The following is a 15,723-nucleotide window of genomic DNA, read 5'->3' as shown; positions in this document are numbered from 1 at the left end:
AAAAAAAAAAAAAAAAAAAAAAAAAAAAAAAAAAAAAAAAAAAAACACGAATTATAGAATATTTTGACTTCAAAGGTCAGAAAGCAAGCAATATGAGCAACATGAAGCTATAAGATAATGCAATATGCGAATTATAGGAAATGGACCTATTAAAAACAATGAGCAGGATTTGTTTAAGAAACATCATTGAGATACGAGAAATCATATCAACATGAACAATGGCTGATTAAAGACATATAATATATTACCTCAGGCAGATGAGGATAAAGTCCACTAATGCAACCTTCAGCTATGGCACCAAGAGCCAATACAGCAGCTTCCCTTTCTTTCCAGGCTTCATCACTATTTGTTGACAAATGGGCCTAATACGCGTCTCGGAAAGGTTCATATATCAGAATAAAACATCTAACAAGGAAGAAATTAAAACTAGGAGGAATTCTTGGGCGCAATATATCAAACTGAAATAAGTCTATAGAACTTACAATTCCCTTAGACCAGGTTTTTTTTTTCTTTTTTTTCTGATGCATTTAAGCAAGAACAAGGCCGATCTTAATGAAGAACGTCATTTAATGAATATACAAATCATGCCATTGCTTCGGTAAATAAACAGAAATCTAAAAAAACTCATTCAAGGGATTAAACTGCTAGGTAAAAGCAGCTTTGGACAAGCACATCATAAAAGCAACAATACCTATGATAACAGTAGTGGGGAAGAAAATAAATAAAACGGCACATAACTGGAAGAACGGATAATACAAGATAAAGTTCACAGTGGATGTCCTGACTGACTGATGAAACAAAAGAAAATAGAAACGAAAACAGTGAAAGGTAAGCGAAGGAAAGAAGATGAAAGGAAATATTCCACAACAGAGGTTCGGCTTCTTTGGCTCGATTATTTGCCTACCTGAACAATAGGCATCAATATAGGAAGAATTTCATCCCCAAACACATTTGAGAGAATATCAAGAGCTGCAGCACTGCATTTGCGCAAGTTCCATATATTTACGATGTCATCGTCCTGAATTATGCAAAGATGTTTATATTACAGGAAAATAAAACATACCAGAAGACTTTATCTGTTGATCGAAACCAATAAGCCAACAATAAGAAAAATATTAACACAACGTACATCATCTTCTCCATTGTCTGATCCATGTAATCTTGACGAATGGAAACGGGGTTTTAGATCCTGCAGTGAAAAAAACCAGCAAAATAATAATAAAGATGACGCCGGTAAGTAAATAGCACGTAATTCATCAAGGACATCAAGGTGGTGAAACACTGTTATTCCCACTTATGCTCTCCAAAATCAACAATGAAGAAAAAAGATCATACCTGCTCTCGGTCTGGAAGAGATCCATCTTCCTGTAAAAACGAGTACAAGGAAGACACATCATGAACCATACTAATTGGCGATCATACAAAAAATTTAAGTATGACAGTTCACCTCGGCCTCAAGAAGCGCTTCATCGTCATCAGCATACACCATATTTGACAATAATGCCTACAGAAGTTGAAATGTGCACATAAAAAGCATTACAAATGTCTCAACAACAAGGTATCAAAAGAAAGAAAATATTTGTCTGAGCATGTGCCGTACTGGAATTAAACGTGGCAAGAACTCCCTTAAGTTCTCTGGAGGTAATTGAGCATCACAATATGCAGACCTGCCAAGCATAACTTAAAATGAAGCAGATTTAACAAGGAAAATAACCAACACAAGTATTCATTAGGTCACGGGGGGGATTTTAAAAAAGAGTTGTCATCCATTAGCGGTCTCAAAGACCAAGGACAATAAGGGTCATGATTTACAATGATAATAAGCAGAAGAAGCTTTATTTTGGGATAAATTATCTTCTCCATTTTCCATTTCGTAATTACATCTTATCTACCCTCATTTCACATAAGAGATTTCTCCTTGCAAGTCAGGTCTTTTATTTTTGTTTGTTTTCACTTTTGTCTTTTTGGTCCAGGTCAGAGTTTCGAAGCCTCGAAAGTCGGGTCGTGACAGATTGGTATCAAAGCCAATATCTGCTAAGGTAGACTTGGGCTGTATAGTAAGACAGACACAGAGGTGTATAGTTTACAAGATGCGATTACCAAAATTCACAGGCTTCAAGTGAAACTTCCTCGTCAGCATCCTTATTGACTTGCAACATGTATTCGATCACATTCCGCAGGTGTGGCTGCAAAATCACATGATAAACAGTTTTTTCAAGAAATGCAGCAAAAAAGATATTAATGTAGTTTAAAGAACGACAAAATTAGATGTCTGGAAAAAGAAGAAACTACACAGAAGCCGACTCATTTTTAGCGTCCGAGGCACAAAAGGCAGGAAATGATTAAAATTTGGTACGTAATCCAAACAAGGAGCAAATATGAAACCAACCTCCAAGAAAGTTGGGCGTACTTCAATTAGCTGTACAAATGCTTGACAAACCTGCATGACATAGATGCAAAGAAAAGGGAGAATGAAAATTACTCGCCAAATCACGAATCAACCCAGAACCTTAAGCTGAAGTGTTCAGTCAATTTAATTATATCAATACTTTGACACTTTCCCTTGCTTGTGGACTAGAAAAAATTGTACAAAACCCAACACATGAAGAACAATATTTATTGGGTTCGAAACGACACTAACAGGGTTAGAAGAACACATGATCATCTGCTCTAACACCATGTTCAACCGTCAATCAACCCAAAAGCTTAAGTTCATTATTACCGTAAATTCAATTGTATCAATACTTTAAATTAATACTCGGAGCCCACCATTACCTTTTTCCAATTATAAACAAAGCCCACTAGATGGACATTAGACGAGTAAATTCCAATTATAAACCTAAAGAGACATCAAAAACACAAAAGTAACACCGAATTTTTTCGGGAGCTTAAGAACCAACAATGTCAACCTAACAATCTAAAAAAATAAAGTTATGCAAAAAAGAAAACCGATCCAAATAGACAACAGAAAACTTCTCCAATTGGATAAGAGAGTTAAAGCTGTATTTTTTAAATTTACAAGAGATATATTTTGCATTAAAGATCACATTGAGGAGAATGTATCAATCTCCTTGTATCAAATTTCTCTCGAGGAAAAGGCATAATAATACATAGTCTACACGCACTTAGAATAAAACACTAACCAGCTTTCGCACTTCCGAGGTAGGGTCATTAGCAAGAACAAATAAACCTTGAAGATATTGGTCCATGGATATATATAGCGCCTGCAATCATATATATTGTAACAACAACTATCAACATAAAGACCAGAACAAGATTCCAAATAAGCAAAATGAGAGAGTTTATCACACACTCGATACTTACCGTGGGCATCAGCATAATGTATTGATTCACAGAACTCAACGAAAGTTTTCTCAATGTAGCATGTGGCGACTGAAAAAACTGCTCAAAGAAAACCCAACCACAAGAGTCGGGAAACAGAGTTTTAACAGGTAAAAATGAAAAAATGAACCGAAAGAACTTGATGGCTCTAGGTAGATAATGCTACAATGCCGATCGAGTAGTGGTAACTATAAGTAGAAAAATAGATACGAAACAAGACGATACAAGCTAACCATACCTGAAATAATCTAGGAAGAAATATGTTGATTGGGCGTTCAGACAATCCGGGTACATCTGAATCAAGCACTTGAGGTATATCTTCACAAATCTAAGCCAAAAATTGTAAAGAACATATACATAGAAATGTCAAAGCTTGTTAACACACACCTACGTTTCAAAACGCTACAAAATAAATTCAATATACAGCTATATTGCAGATCTTCATTAAGAGAGGTTGCATAAGAAACTTAAAAATTGAAGGCCTAGCATACCTGATTCTAGTATGAACCAAAATATCAAAATTTTAAGTTTTCCAGAACCAAATTATTCAATTAACAAACAAAACAACCCTCCCTCAAGGGGCAGTCTAATCTGAGCATTGAACTTCACCAAACTTGTATAGATATAGAATGAACAATTATATGACCAGAATTTTAGTCCTTGCATTTAAACCTCTTAAAAACATACAAGGTAAGATTGTAGGATAGAAAGTAAGACCTTGGACAAAGCATCCATGGCACCTTCCATGTGATTCTGGTCTTTACTGTCTAAGCATCTTACAAGTGCTTCCAACAACTCAGGCCACCCCAATATTCCGCCTAGTTGAACAACGACACTGATGATCGTCCCAACCGTAGACCTGATATGTCTGTCCGCAGCTCCCATACATGGCAACAGTTCAGCTTTAATATATTGCTGAAACGCAGGAGTCATCGACTTGTATGCAGTTCTAAGGTTGTTTTTCAGATACAAGCCAGCAGCTTGTCGAACCTCAACTGATTTACCCTGCAGAAAGTTCCAATATATCAACTCAATTTCTTAATTCCAAAGCTAGAATATTGCAAATACATGACAGGCTAAATCTTAATACAACCATGATTCAGAAAAGCCTGTGATCAAACATTGATTGAACCCACCACTTAGCTTCCACTTTTTCAGTTTTAGTGTGTGGGTGTGTCCGTGTGTAACAGAGCACAGATACCAAACTAATTAAAAATGCTACTCGCCATTAACTGAAGTCAAGAGCAAAGCTTAGCCGATTGGTTGCAACAAATTAGATTAATAATCCACCAAGAACCCACAAATTAATCCCAACTCTACAATCTCAGTCAAACCCAGAAGTCTCGAGAAGCACACGGTCCAATCCAACCAATCCCATGAATACCCAATAAGCGAATTGCAAGAACATTTAAACAAACGCGCAAAAAGAGAAGTGGAAGAACCTCAGCGCGCGCAAGAATAAAAGCGAGGTAGTTATTGAAGTCAGGGAACTGGGAGTATTGCTGAAGCTGCTGCCAAATCTGGGACTTATCAGAATTTGAGGAAGGAGAAATCTGCTGCTCGAGTAAGCCGCAGATCTCGTTGAACCCATTCTCCTGGGGATGCCAAGATGCACTCGCCGCCATATCAACCGATTGGAACCAAATAAGAAACCCAATAAATAAGCAAAACTGGAAATCAAATGAAAAGTGTAGACAGTAAAGTAAAGGGTTCTAAGGGACGTAGCCGAAATTTGGTTGAATAGAAAAATTAAGAACAAGGATAAAAGAATTTTTGGAAGCGGCCGGTGATGGAAGAAAGAGATGGACTTATATATGTGGGTCGGGTTAAGATATCAGGCGTGAGCGACAGTATCGTCAAAATGATTGGAGCCGACGAAAATTCGACAATTCCGCTGTCTTTTTAACTTTAGCACAATGGAGCTTTTCAACATTTTCTTTGGCAAATTGAAGAACATGAACATCACTTTGTATTGTTCTAGTAATGTTTTTCTCGTGATTTTAAAAAAGTTTCGATTTTTTTTCGGTGTCTAATCTTAAATTTACTCTAGTGTTATTCTTGTGAGTTACTAGACCTCACAAATGGTTCGATGAGCTTGGATAGTCGGATAGCTTGTGTGGGTTTTAGAATGTATGTGTTAGGGAGAGATTTTCATACTCTTATCCTAATCGACCTCTTGACGGCCCAACGTTCTTGCTGATACACTGCCCCCAACTCTAATACCATTTGTAATACCCCATCCCACTAGTAGCTGATATTGTTCGCTTAACTCATTACGTATTGTCGTCAACCTTATGCTTTTAAAACGTGGATGTTAGGAAGAGGTTTTCATGCACTTATAAGGAATGTTCGTTCTCATCTCTAATCAATGTGGGATTTCATAGCTTTTTTTTTTTAGTTTGATATATATTAACTATATTGTGATTGTACCAAGTTATCGTGGTAGTCGCAAGCCCACCCAAGTCACCTTCTTTTATTGGATCTTCTTGAGCGTTGATTGACTCGTGACAAATATATTAAAACTAGATGTTATAATTCATAAATATAAGTTACACCGATGATTACTCAACTAGTTGTGAAATGTATAACTTTTGACGGTCGTTTTTACCCAAAATAATTACCGTTTATAAACAATACAATAATGAATATGATTAACTTTTTTTTTTAATTATAATAAATTATTAAACTTTTAATTTTATATTAAAAAACTTATTGTAATTTGAATTTTTAATTTTATATTAAAAAACTTTCTAAGTCTAATAAGATTTTTACATGTTTTAATTTTTTTAAAAAAAATTATATATAAAAATAATAATTGGAAGTTTTATATATTTAAAAATATGTAATTTCTTTTGCAAAAAAGAAAATATAGTTTTTTAAGTTAATAACTTTTTATTATAAAAAAAAACAAACCCTAAACCTCTCCTATATCCTCCCGAGAAAATAATATATATTAATTTTCTTTTCATTTTGTATATTTTATCAAAATAAAATAAAATAAAAATAAAATTGTATAAATTATATAATTTTTTCCCATAATCATTTGCATTAAAAGTCAATTCTTTAATGTCCGTGTGATGATCATTATAGATAGCTAATTATGGGATTTTCTTCACTCGAGCATTATCTTTTGATTTTCGTAAAATATTATACAATAAAATTACAATTTTATTGTTTTATTTTAATATATATATATATATATATATATTTATATTAATATTTGGTTTTAAAATAATCTGTCCTTAATTTTATTAAACTAACAATTTAATCATTAAAATTTATTTTTAAACTCACAATAATTTATTCAAATTATAATGAACATTCATTTTGATGAGATTTCTTTTTATCCAAGTGATTAAATTGTTATGATCTTAAAATTTAATTGTTACAATTTAATCTTAAAGTGGCATATACATTAAACTCCCGAGATTAATCTGCTTATTAATTGTTTGATTTTTAATTTTTAATTTTTTAAAAATTAAGCTTATAATTTATATTATATGTTTTATTATCTCCTGCCGTATTTAAAAAAATTAAATGACTTTTAGATTTTGAAAAATAATTTTTCTTTTTTTAAACTCGAAAAAATTTTCAAATAAGATTTAATTATTAGAACGTTGTAAATACAAGAACTAAGTCATTCATTATCAAATCTAAGACATATATTAATAAGAAAATTTGTTTCATTATTTCACGATTATTAGAGATCATGCATATGTACAAAGTCCCTCATACAAAACATCAGTTTAATAACATGATACAACATAGAATTATTTTCGAAAGAAAGGAAGTAGGTGTGTCATGACTAGAGATAAAATTTTCAGACAAATTTGAGGCACAAAATTGGGTTTTACAAATCTAAATTAACATCCAATGATAGGTTTAAATTTCGAGATTATGAACTAAACTTGAATTAAAAATCTCTAAGCATGGCAAAAGTAGAAAGCAAAAGAGGCTTTAAGAAACAAGTTCCACCACGCCCTACGCAGAGCTGCTCTAAAAATGGGTTCGGTGTGTAAGCAGTTGAGGAAAGTGTAACAACCTAAGTCTATCGTTAGTTAACAAATATTATCCTCTTTGGATTTTCCCTTTCGAGTTTTCACTCAAGGTTTTAAAATGCATTTGATAGGGAGAAGTTTCCACACACTTATAAAAATGTTTTGTTTCCCTTTCCAACTAACGTGGGCCCGTGTCCACCCCCTTCAAAGTTCAGTCTCTTTGCTGGCACATTGTCCGATGTCTTACTCTATACTATTTGTGACAGCCGAAGCCCACTACTAACAGATATTTTATTTATTGAGTTTTTCTTTCCGACTTTCCTTCAAGATTTTAAAATGGATATGTTAGTGAGATGTTTAGTTCTCCTCCCCATCTAAGTAAGAAAAAAGAAATGGGAGACTTTGTTTGGATACTAACCTCTGGACTGCCGCCGTCCTTACAACATTGATTCACCCTTCTTTCGGTGGATTAGTGAGTAACAACCAAGCATCCATAGAGGGTGGCAGTGGCACAACTCGTTTTAGACAAAATAAGTGGGACTGCCAAACAGAGCCTTAACTTTTTCTCTTACACAAGCCTGCCATTAAAGCTGTAGATGGTTTGGGAGTTGCATGATGACTGTTAGTTGGGTTGGGAGTGACCTGCAGCTTGAAAAGGCTTCATTTATCATACCTGTAAGGGAAAATCAAAGGAGAGAGAGAGAAGGATAAGGAAGAGAGGGGAAGCACAAGGCAGTGATGGCAGTAATACATTTGATGTGATGTAAGTAGGAATAGGAGACTGTAAATCTGTACCTTTTTTTCCCCTTTTTTCTTTTATTGTCTGTGAGGAAGGAGAGCTAAGCTTTCATAGCTCTGAACATCCAAGTGTAATTTCCTGCAGATTTTCTATCCTCTCTCTTGCCTTTTTCCCTGTAGACAATCACTTTATTGAATTGTAATAAGTGATGTTATGATGTGATCTTTCTTGTTCAATTGGTATACTTTCAAACACTTTTCTTTAAAAAGCTACAAAAGAAACCAACAAAATTTTGTACAAGTTTGCAGATCAAAACAAGATACCAGAGAAAATGAGAATCAAAACGATATGAATATTGGTATGTATCAATTTTAAAGGGAGCCAGTAGAGTACTCAGAGCTGTGAATGAACTATCACAATCAATCAAAGTACATAAAACTTAAGCAGATGATAATGATGAAAAAAGCAATTAGGTCCACAAGGGAAGGGTGTTTTAGCACAAATCATGCTAGTCAGCTTAAAAATCTCATAAGCACCAAAATCTTAGGCAGAACGACTTTCTCAGACCCAGAGGAGTACTTTAATCATGTCAATCTTGCTATATCTGAGGTTGATTAATGAGAATAACTCAGTTTTTTGGGTTCTTCACAGCCTGTTTGCCTTATCAGTGAACTCAGAGCACAAAATCCAGAAGTTTTTAGCTGCAACCAAAGCAACAAAACAGAACTTGATTGCGTTTTGTAATGGTGAGGGGTTCCAAATATGATCCCAGTACTGAAAGAAAACAAACATAGTGCTCGATGACACACGTACATATGGCAATGGAGGTCCGTAAGAATGCTTCCAGAAATTATAGACAAGTACATACAGAAGAATCACAGTTTCCCATGAACTTCAAGATTTCGAAAGTGAACTAAATTTTTTCTCAGTTCGTGAGCATCGTCAAATCTCTACTTTGAGTTTTCCGGCCCATCAATGGACCACTTACAATTCATCCTGTCCGAACTCTGAGAATCTCGCTCTCTACGGACTTCCAATACACATGCGATTGAAGTTCGAGGCCTACTCTCCTTCCTCGAACTCAAAATGATTGAGATCTATAAGAACCTACGCTACATCTATATCCTATTCTAGCAGCAAATTAGCTTCCGTGAGGTAAATTAGAACTGATATTAGTAGTTGCTATGGCCGCGTCTTGAATGAAATTCAATAATGCCGATCTAAAAGCGAATTTTCATGGCATATCGGCCATATAGATAGAAGTAATCAAAGAAGTGAAGCGATCACTAGTTATCCAATACGCTAAACATAAAGAAAGCCCTAGAAGATGCAAACCAGAGTCTCAGGAGATCGGCATGTCGGCACCAACGAGCATACAGCTAGGCGACTCCCGCGGCGGTAGCATCGAACAGAGGGTAACTATTGCCGGAAGGAATACTATTACATCGCACTTGCAACAACAACCGCCGGTCGCCACCAGCGGGCCCGGTAGATAATCCAACGTCGCAAATCGGAAGTGTTTCGAAAATATTTATTATTCAGAAAAAAACAATTGGCAAGTTTTAGTTTCAAGCTGTGAATTGAATTAAAGTAAATTATCTTCTTAATCTTCTACGTGTCAATTTCATTTAAGTCTCTTCGTTTTGGCCCATTACGTATTGCCAACGACATGTTTGTTAGGAAGAAATTTTCACACCATTATAAAAAATGTTTTTTTTCATTCTCCAATCTATGTGAGATTTTTCACAATTATTTATATATCAACATTAGCCTTACAGTTTTAAAATATATTTGCTAGGGATTTCGTTCCTTCTCCAACTGATGTGAAATCTCATGAGCTAACTGGCGTGTAATCTCACAATCCACCATCCTTGAGATTCCCCTCTCCAACTGATGTGGAATCTCAAAATCCACCACCCTTGGAGCCCAATATCCTCACTGTACACCCTTATAAGGAATGTTTCGTTACTTTCTCCAATCGATATGAGATCTCACGACATTAACGTTTTTAAAGTTTTGAAATGTTCTATGATACCCGCCATTTTAAATTATTATAACTAGTCTATACATATGTCAAACTCCACATGCTATTACATCCTCCGACGTTTCATTTTGTGCACTTATTCTCCAAACTATAAGAATTATTAAGGTTAAATTTTATTGTTTCTCTATTGGATCATTAGAGGAAGAAACTGTCCAATGGGAGTTGGGATCTAATCTCACCAATCCTTCTGTTGAGACCACGAAGAGCCTCCACGTGAGGCTCATCCTCCTCTACTGGTGCAATTTTCGCAAAGCTTCCTTCTTCAACAAAATCCACTACTCTATTTGCAGCCTCAAGACCAGTCACATATGCTTTCTCCTGTCCAACAAGAAGTCATTCAAGTCCTCAACAAATGCAACCACTTAAGTCTAAGTCCGCCGCTAACAAATATTATTCGTTTTGACCTGTTACGTATCGTCGTAAGTTTTGCAGGTTTCCACACCCTTATAAGAAATGTTTTGTTCCCCTCTCCAACCGATGCGGGATCTCACAATCCGCCTCCCTTGAGGGTCCAACGTCCTTGCTGGCACACCGCCCGGTGTCTGGCTATGATACTATTTGTAATAGCTCAAGCCCACCGCTAACAAATATTAACCACTTTGGCCCGTTACGTATCGCCATTAGCCTCTTAGTTTTAAAACACGTCTGCTGGAGAGAGGTTTCCACACCCCCTTATAAGAAATGTTTTGTTTCCCTCTCCAACTGATGTGAGATCTTACAATCAACCTCCCCTTGAGGGCCTAATGTCCTCACTGGCACACCGTTAGGTGCCTCGCTCTGATACGATTTGTAACAGTCCAAGCCAACCGCTAACTGATATTGTTCGCTTTGGCTCATTACATATCATCGCCAGCCTGATAGTTTTAAAACATGCCTGCTAGGGAGAAGTTTCCACACCCCTATCAAGAATGCTTCATTCCCACCGACGTGGGATCTCACAACAAAATAATCATATCATATATCAGCAAATGAAAGGCTTGTAGATATCCGACCTGTGACCACGAACCGTGACGGTTTACAATCCAGTCTCCAGCCATGAATACATTTGTGAACGATGTGAACCCGTACATCCGGTACTTGTATGAACCTTTTCGAGAATCAGACAGCCACAAATGAAACAAAAAACTGCAAACAGAGGGGCAGAAGAATTTGAACCAAATGTAAGTTCTAATCTTACATACCAGGAAAGAAGTGAGTCAATGTTGCTGGAAACTTTCCGATTTCCTTCTTCACTACGATGGCATTCTCGAAATCCTTAACGCACGTTGAGAGGTAAGATTTCACCTTTTCGACTATAACTTCTTCGTTCAGCAGCATCAGCTCGTTGGCATGATACTGCTCATGAAAAAAATGACAATTAAAAAGGAAATCTTATAAACCAGTGGAAGGAGAGGATGTTCTTATACTCACAAAGTCAGCTTGCAAGACTGTAACTGATTCATCTTTGTGTTCGTCTTGAATGGCATTTAAGTTGAAGAAACTCCACCCAAATGAATTATCCAACGCCGAGCAAGAATTACTCGAATTTGGAATATTAACCTGTTTAACATTGTAGTAAGAGGTCCATCACGTCGACTCCAACAGTAAGAGTGTAAAGATACGTTCTTATACTTTCGTCATTTGATCGACGAAATTGGTTTCATATCATTTTACTTACTTTTCTGTCAAACCAAAGCTTAACAGTCAGCATATCAACTGTTCTTAAGTTCAAAACCTTGAGGAACTCCTCTTTTGTTTGTAATGCTGCCCTAAACAGAACAAAGAACAAGGAAAACCAAACTAGTTATAAACACATACCAAAAGCTGGTAACAATGATGAATACGCAGCAGCTTAAAAGGAGACAAGACCATACGAATTACGAACGAGTTCTTGAAGTATAGAAATTCCGACAGCGAAAACAACTGCATCGGCCTCGTATCTTTTTCCGCCACAAAAAACGTCCGAGAGACGATTTGTATCATCATCTACAATTACATCTGTGATTTTGCTCCTCCTAACAAATTTACATCCCTTGCTCTCCAGCAAGTCAATCCATGGCTGGAAAATTCTCTCTTTAACCGTTCCTCGACACCAGACTAGATTAAAATCTTTCTGCGTGTATTCACGAGTTTAGAGTACAAACGATCGACATAATTAGCAACAGAAGAAGTAGGCGTGTTGGTAATAGGAATTTGATTCTCCAAACCTGGTGAGCAAGGATAGTATAGTATAAGTTTCCCAAGGTTGCTGCAGCACTGCATTGCTCGGCTGGAGCAAATAGTCCTACTTGAAGCAATGGATTGAGTATGCTACTATAGAGCCTTCCTGAACAGCCGAACTGCTTGAATAGCTCCCGGGCGGTAACTATCCGTGAGAAACAGCAATTGATCAGACGCTTCAATTCATGTTAGTTCAATATCAAGAGTCTACACAGGTGACAAAGATATTACTTGAGTCGTATTTTCTCCACACTGTATCCGTGTTGTCAAAGTCAACCACTGAAACAAAACACAGCAAAACCCGCTATAAGATACATGTTTTTTGCTTTGACCTCCAATGATAGGAACATAGAATGCATTAGAAGTTAGTGTGCTGTACTTGGTACGCATTTGGACATTAAAAGGATTGTAATCACCATGAACAAGATCCATGCTGAACTTATTAAATTAGAAAAAAATCCAACATTATATGTTCATTTTTACACCAGAGAGCATACTAGAAACTAGCGGATGGAAAGAGTTGTGAGATCCCAGTTGGAGAGCGAAACGAAGCACTCCTTATAAGGGTGTGGAAACCTGTCCCTAGTAGACGCGTTTCAAAACTGTGAGGTTGACAGCGATACATATTGGACCAAAAACGACAATATCTGCTAGCAGTGGGCTTGGGCTGTTACAAATGGTATCAAAGCCAAACACCGGGCGGTGTGCCAGCGAGGATGCTGGGCCCCCAAGAGAGTGGATTGTGAGATCCCACATCGGTTGGAGAGGGGAAGTATTCCTTATAAGGGTGTGGAAACCTATCCCTAGTAGATGCATTTAAAACAGTGAGGCTGACGACGATATGTAACAAGCCAAAGTGAACAATATCTGCTACATATGGGCTTCAACTGTTACAAAAGATTGTGAGATCCCACATCGGTTGGAGAGAGGAAGCATTCCTTATAAAGGTGTATAAATCTCGCCCTAGTAGACGCGTTTTAAAACCGTAAGGCTAACGACGATTTGTAACGATCCAAAGCAAACAATATGTGCTAGTGGTAGGCTTGAACTATTACAAATATTATCAGAGTCAGACACTAGGCGGTGTGCCCGCGAGAATAATGGGCCCCCAAGAGAGGTGGATTGTTAGATCTCACATTGGTTGGAGAGGGGAACGAAGCATTCCTTATAAGGGTGTGGAAACTTCTCCCTAGCAGATGCGTTTTAAAACCAGACTGATGGTGTTACATAACGAGCCATAAGGGACAAAATCTACTAGCGGTGGACTTCGGCGTTCTAATTCCATTTCTATATGTCTTTTTTGGGTTTAACAACACGAAAAGTGGGAAATCAAACCCTTTCGTCAAAACAATATACCTCACCAATTGAACTATGCTCCATTTGGAAATTTCATCTTCAATGTTAGATTTTTCGTTACAATGTGACATATAGATATCCATATCGAATGACCTGTGAGAGAAATGTACCTGCAGCCATCAAAGGAAGTGACGATAAGCGATCCAACAACGGGAGTTGGAGAAACTGTGTCCAAAACGACCGAAAGAGATTTCCATCAGGCCATTTAAACTATACAACAGTTTGAAGACATGAAAAATTGAAGCCATCCATACTTCTGTATAATATAAGGTTCCGAGAGGAGTTGGCAGTTGAGGCAGATCTTGGAATATTGGAAATTTTACCTACACAAGAACTGCATCACCGTCCCGACACAATTCAAAGTAGCAAAACTCGAAACTAATTAATTATCGGATCGACTAACACATAGATGTGCATGGACTGAGAAGAAACTTGGGACTATTGGAAATTAATCTTATTAATCAGAGAATCTTAGTATTTTATTAATGATTAAAAAAGCTATTATCTACCTCCAATCCATCAGCTGAATAATGAACAGGTGCTGTCCAGTTTGTGAAAGGAGTGATACCAAGCTCATCAACGAGACCAAATATATTCTTGTAGGGACGCCAGTAACCTACAACAAGAAGAAACATGACCATGACCACCAGAGCTAAATATGTGTGAGATCCCACATTGATTGGAGAAAAGAATGAATGCCAGCGAGGATGCTGGGCCTCGAAGGGGATGGACTGTGAGATCCCACATTAGTTGTAAAGGGGAATGAAACATTATTTATAAGCGTGTGGAAATCTCTCCCTAGCGTTTTAAAAACCTTGAGGGGAAGCCCGAAAGGGAAAGACCAAAGAGGACAATATCTACTTGCAGTGGACTTGAGTTGTTACAAATGGTATCAAAGCCAGACACCGAGCGGTATATGCCAGCGAGGACAATATTTGTTAGTGGTTGGCTTGAGCTCTTACAAATGGTATTAGACACCGAAGGGGGTTGGATTGTGAGATCCCATCTCGATTGGAGAGGGGAACGAAACATTCTTTATAAGGGTGTGAAAAGCTCTCCCTAGAAGATGCGTTTCAAAAACCTTGACAGGAAGCCCGAAATGAAACGCTCAAAGAGGACGATATCTAGTAGCGGTTGGCTTGGGCTCTTACAACATAAGTCAAAGAAGCATATATATCTATAAGAGCAACAAATTCAGTGCTTCTGTGGTAACTTTAACATTCTCATTTCTTGTGAAAAACAAACCAGAGTCGAGAACGTTACTAAAGCGATCCTAAACAAACACATTTGGTAATTTACCACGAATCCCATGATTATCGGCACCACCATAATCATTGCCGGGTTCAAGAACAGTGATATCAAATCCCTGAAATGGAAATTCAATTGAACACATAAACTTTAACCAAATCATCAATTCACCATTCAATTGAACACATAAATAGCATCAAAACAGTAGCTAGTATGGATTGATAAACTAATTTAAGATTCTTCTTCTCCCTTTCCTTCAAATCATATAGGTAATATAACAAATAGAACCTGATTGCAGAGGTGATTAGCAGCGGCAAGGCCAGCCCAGCCGGAGCCGACGACGACGACCTTTTTCTTTTTTCGATTTTCTCCTCCATTAACACAGAGACGGTGCCTAGAACGAGCTCTGCTGTAAAATCCACTTCGCAATCTGTCCGAGAAGAAGGGTTTGCAGGAGATGGTTCCCATTCCCAACGGAGACCCAATCAGGATCATCTTTGTGCGATCGAGTTCGTACTTCCGGCTGGTGCTGTAAATTCCAGTGTTCTTATCCCCAGATTTATCGGACTTGAACGCTGCCTACTTCTTCTTCCGCGGGAGAGAAAAAAATCTTGCGATTGGCTATGGCTACCAGCTCGACACATAGCTCTGATTGTCGCTTGTAAAACAGACCTAGTAATCGAGTGGAAGAGATGAAATGCTGTCGATTTATCGATTAATTTCTCAATTATCTCAATGAATAATTACAATTTTCCGATGTATATATCAAAATTAAGCCTTATATATCATTTTTTTAT

General features: G+C 37.0%; 2 protein-coding genes across 3 annotated transcripts in view; both read right to left on the bottom strand.

The window, feature by feature from the left end:
• The window catches only part of LOC111483737 (transportin-1-like), an 11,141-nt gene extending 5,944 nt beyond the window's left edge, over nucleotides 1–5,197 (bottom strand). The window contains exons 1-13 of the mRNA XM_023130026.1: nucleotides 4,785–5,197; nucleotides 4,060–4,347; nucleotides 3,581–3,670; nucleotides 3,325–3,402; nucleotides 3,144–3,224; nucleotides 2,390–2,440; nucleotides 2,101–2,186; nucleotides 1,601–1,667; nucleotides 1,448–1,504; nucleotides 1,336–1,365; nucleotides 1,130–1,189; nucleotides 905–1,018; nucleotides 249–362 (exon numbers count right to left, since the gene is read on the bottom strand). Coding sequence (XP_022985794.1) covers nucleotides 249–362; nucleotides 905–1,018; nucleotides 1,130–1,189; nucleotides 1,336–1,365; nucleotides 1,448–1,504; nucleotides 1,601–1,667; nucleotides 2,101–2,186; nucleotides 2,390–2,440; nucleotides 3,144–3,224; nucleotides 3,325–3,402; nucleotides 3,581–3,670; nucleotides 4,060–4,347; nucleotides 4,785–4,967 — 1,299 coding nt within the window. The 5' untranslated portion in view covers nucleotides 4,968–5,197. The remainder of the gene's footprint in view (nucleotides 1–248; nucleotides 363–904; nucleotides 1,019–1,129; nucleotides 1,190–1,335; nucleotides 1,366–1,447; nucleotides 1,505–1,600; nucleotides 1,668–2,100; nucleotides 2,187–2,389; nucleotides 2,441–3,143; nucleotides 3,225–3,324; nucleotides 3,403–3,580; nucleotides 3,671–4,059; nucleotides 4,348–4,784) is intronic.
• A 2,489-nt stretch (nucleotides 5,198–7,686) lies between these two features.
• On the bottom strand, nucleotides 7,687–15,666 carry LOC111484591. Of its 2 annotated transcripts, XR_002718536.1 has the most exons (14): nucleotides 15,215–15,666; nucleotides 14,978–15,044; nucleotides 14,188–14,294; nucleotides 13,933–14,001; nucleotides 13,789–13,843; nucleotides 12,554–12,601; nucleotides 12,310–12,467; nucleotides 11,977–12,215; nucleotides 11,781–11,871; nucleotides 11,534–11,662; nucleotides 11,305–11,458; nucleotides 11,116–11,210; nucleotides 8,136–8,252; nucleotides 7,687–8,013 (listed from the first exon to the last, which is right to left on the bottom strand). XR_002718536.1 is itself a non-coding variant. In XM_023131251.1 (13 exons), exons 1-13 carry the CDS (start codon nucleotides 15,419–15,421, stop codon nucleotides 10,259–10,261), a joined length of 1,602 nt encoding a protein of 533 aa, XP_022987019.1. In that variant the 5' UTR covers nucleotides 15,422–15,665; the 3' UTR covers nucleotides 10,251–10,258. The 2 variants fall into 2 exon arrangements, 1 of the variants encoding a protein (XP_022987019.1); XM_023131251.1 differs by lacking the exons at nucleotides 7,687–8,013; nucleotides 8,136–8,252 and adding an exon at nucleotides 10,251–10,441 and having other exon boundaries at nucleotides 15,215–15,665.
• Between the last annotated feature and the right edge of the window lie 57 nt (nucleotides 15,667–15,723).

Source organism: Cucurbita maxima, unplaced genomic scaffold (assembly GCF_002738345.1).
Source record: "Cucurbita maxima cultivar Rimu unplaced genomic scaffold, Cmax_1.0 Cma_Scf00009, whole genome shotgun sequence".
Classification (NCBI taxonomy): Eukaryota; Viridiplantae; Streptophyta; class Magnoliopsida; order Cucurbitales; family Cucurbitaceae; genus Cucurbita; species Cucurbita maxima.
This window is presented reverse-complemented; position numbering and strand designations above follow the sequence as displayed.

What these genes read in the sequence shown, in the direction of transcription:
- LOC111484591 (XM_023131251.1), bottom strand. Translation starts at nt 15,421, where the DNA reads ATGATCCTGATTGGGTCTCCGTTGGGAATGGGAACCATCTCCTGCAAA. An exon ending in CAAGAACTCGTTCGTAATTC is followed by an intron (nt 11,872 to 11,976) that starts GTATGGTCTTGT and finishes TGTTCTGTTTAG; the next exon opens with GGCAGCATTACAAACAAAAG. An exon ending in ATTGACTCACTTCTTTCCTG is followed by an intron (nt 11,211 to 11,304) that starts GTATGTAAGATT and finishes ATTCTCGAAAAG; the next exon opens with GTTCATACAAGTACCGGATG.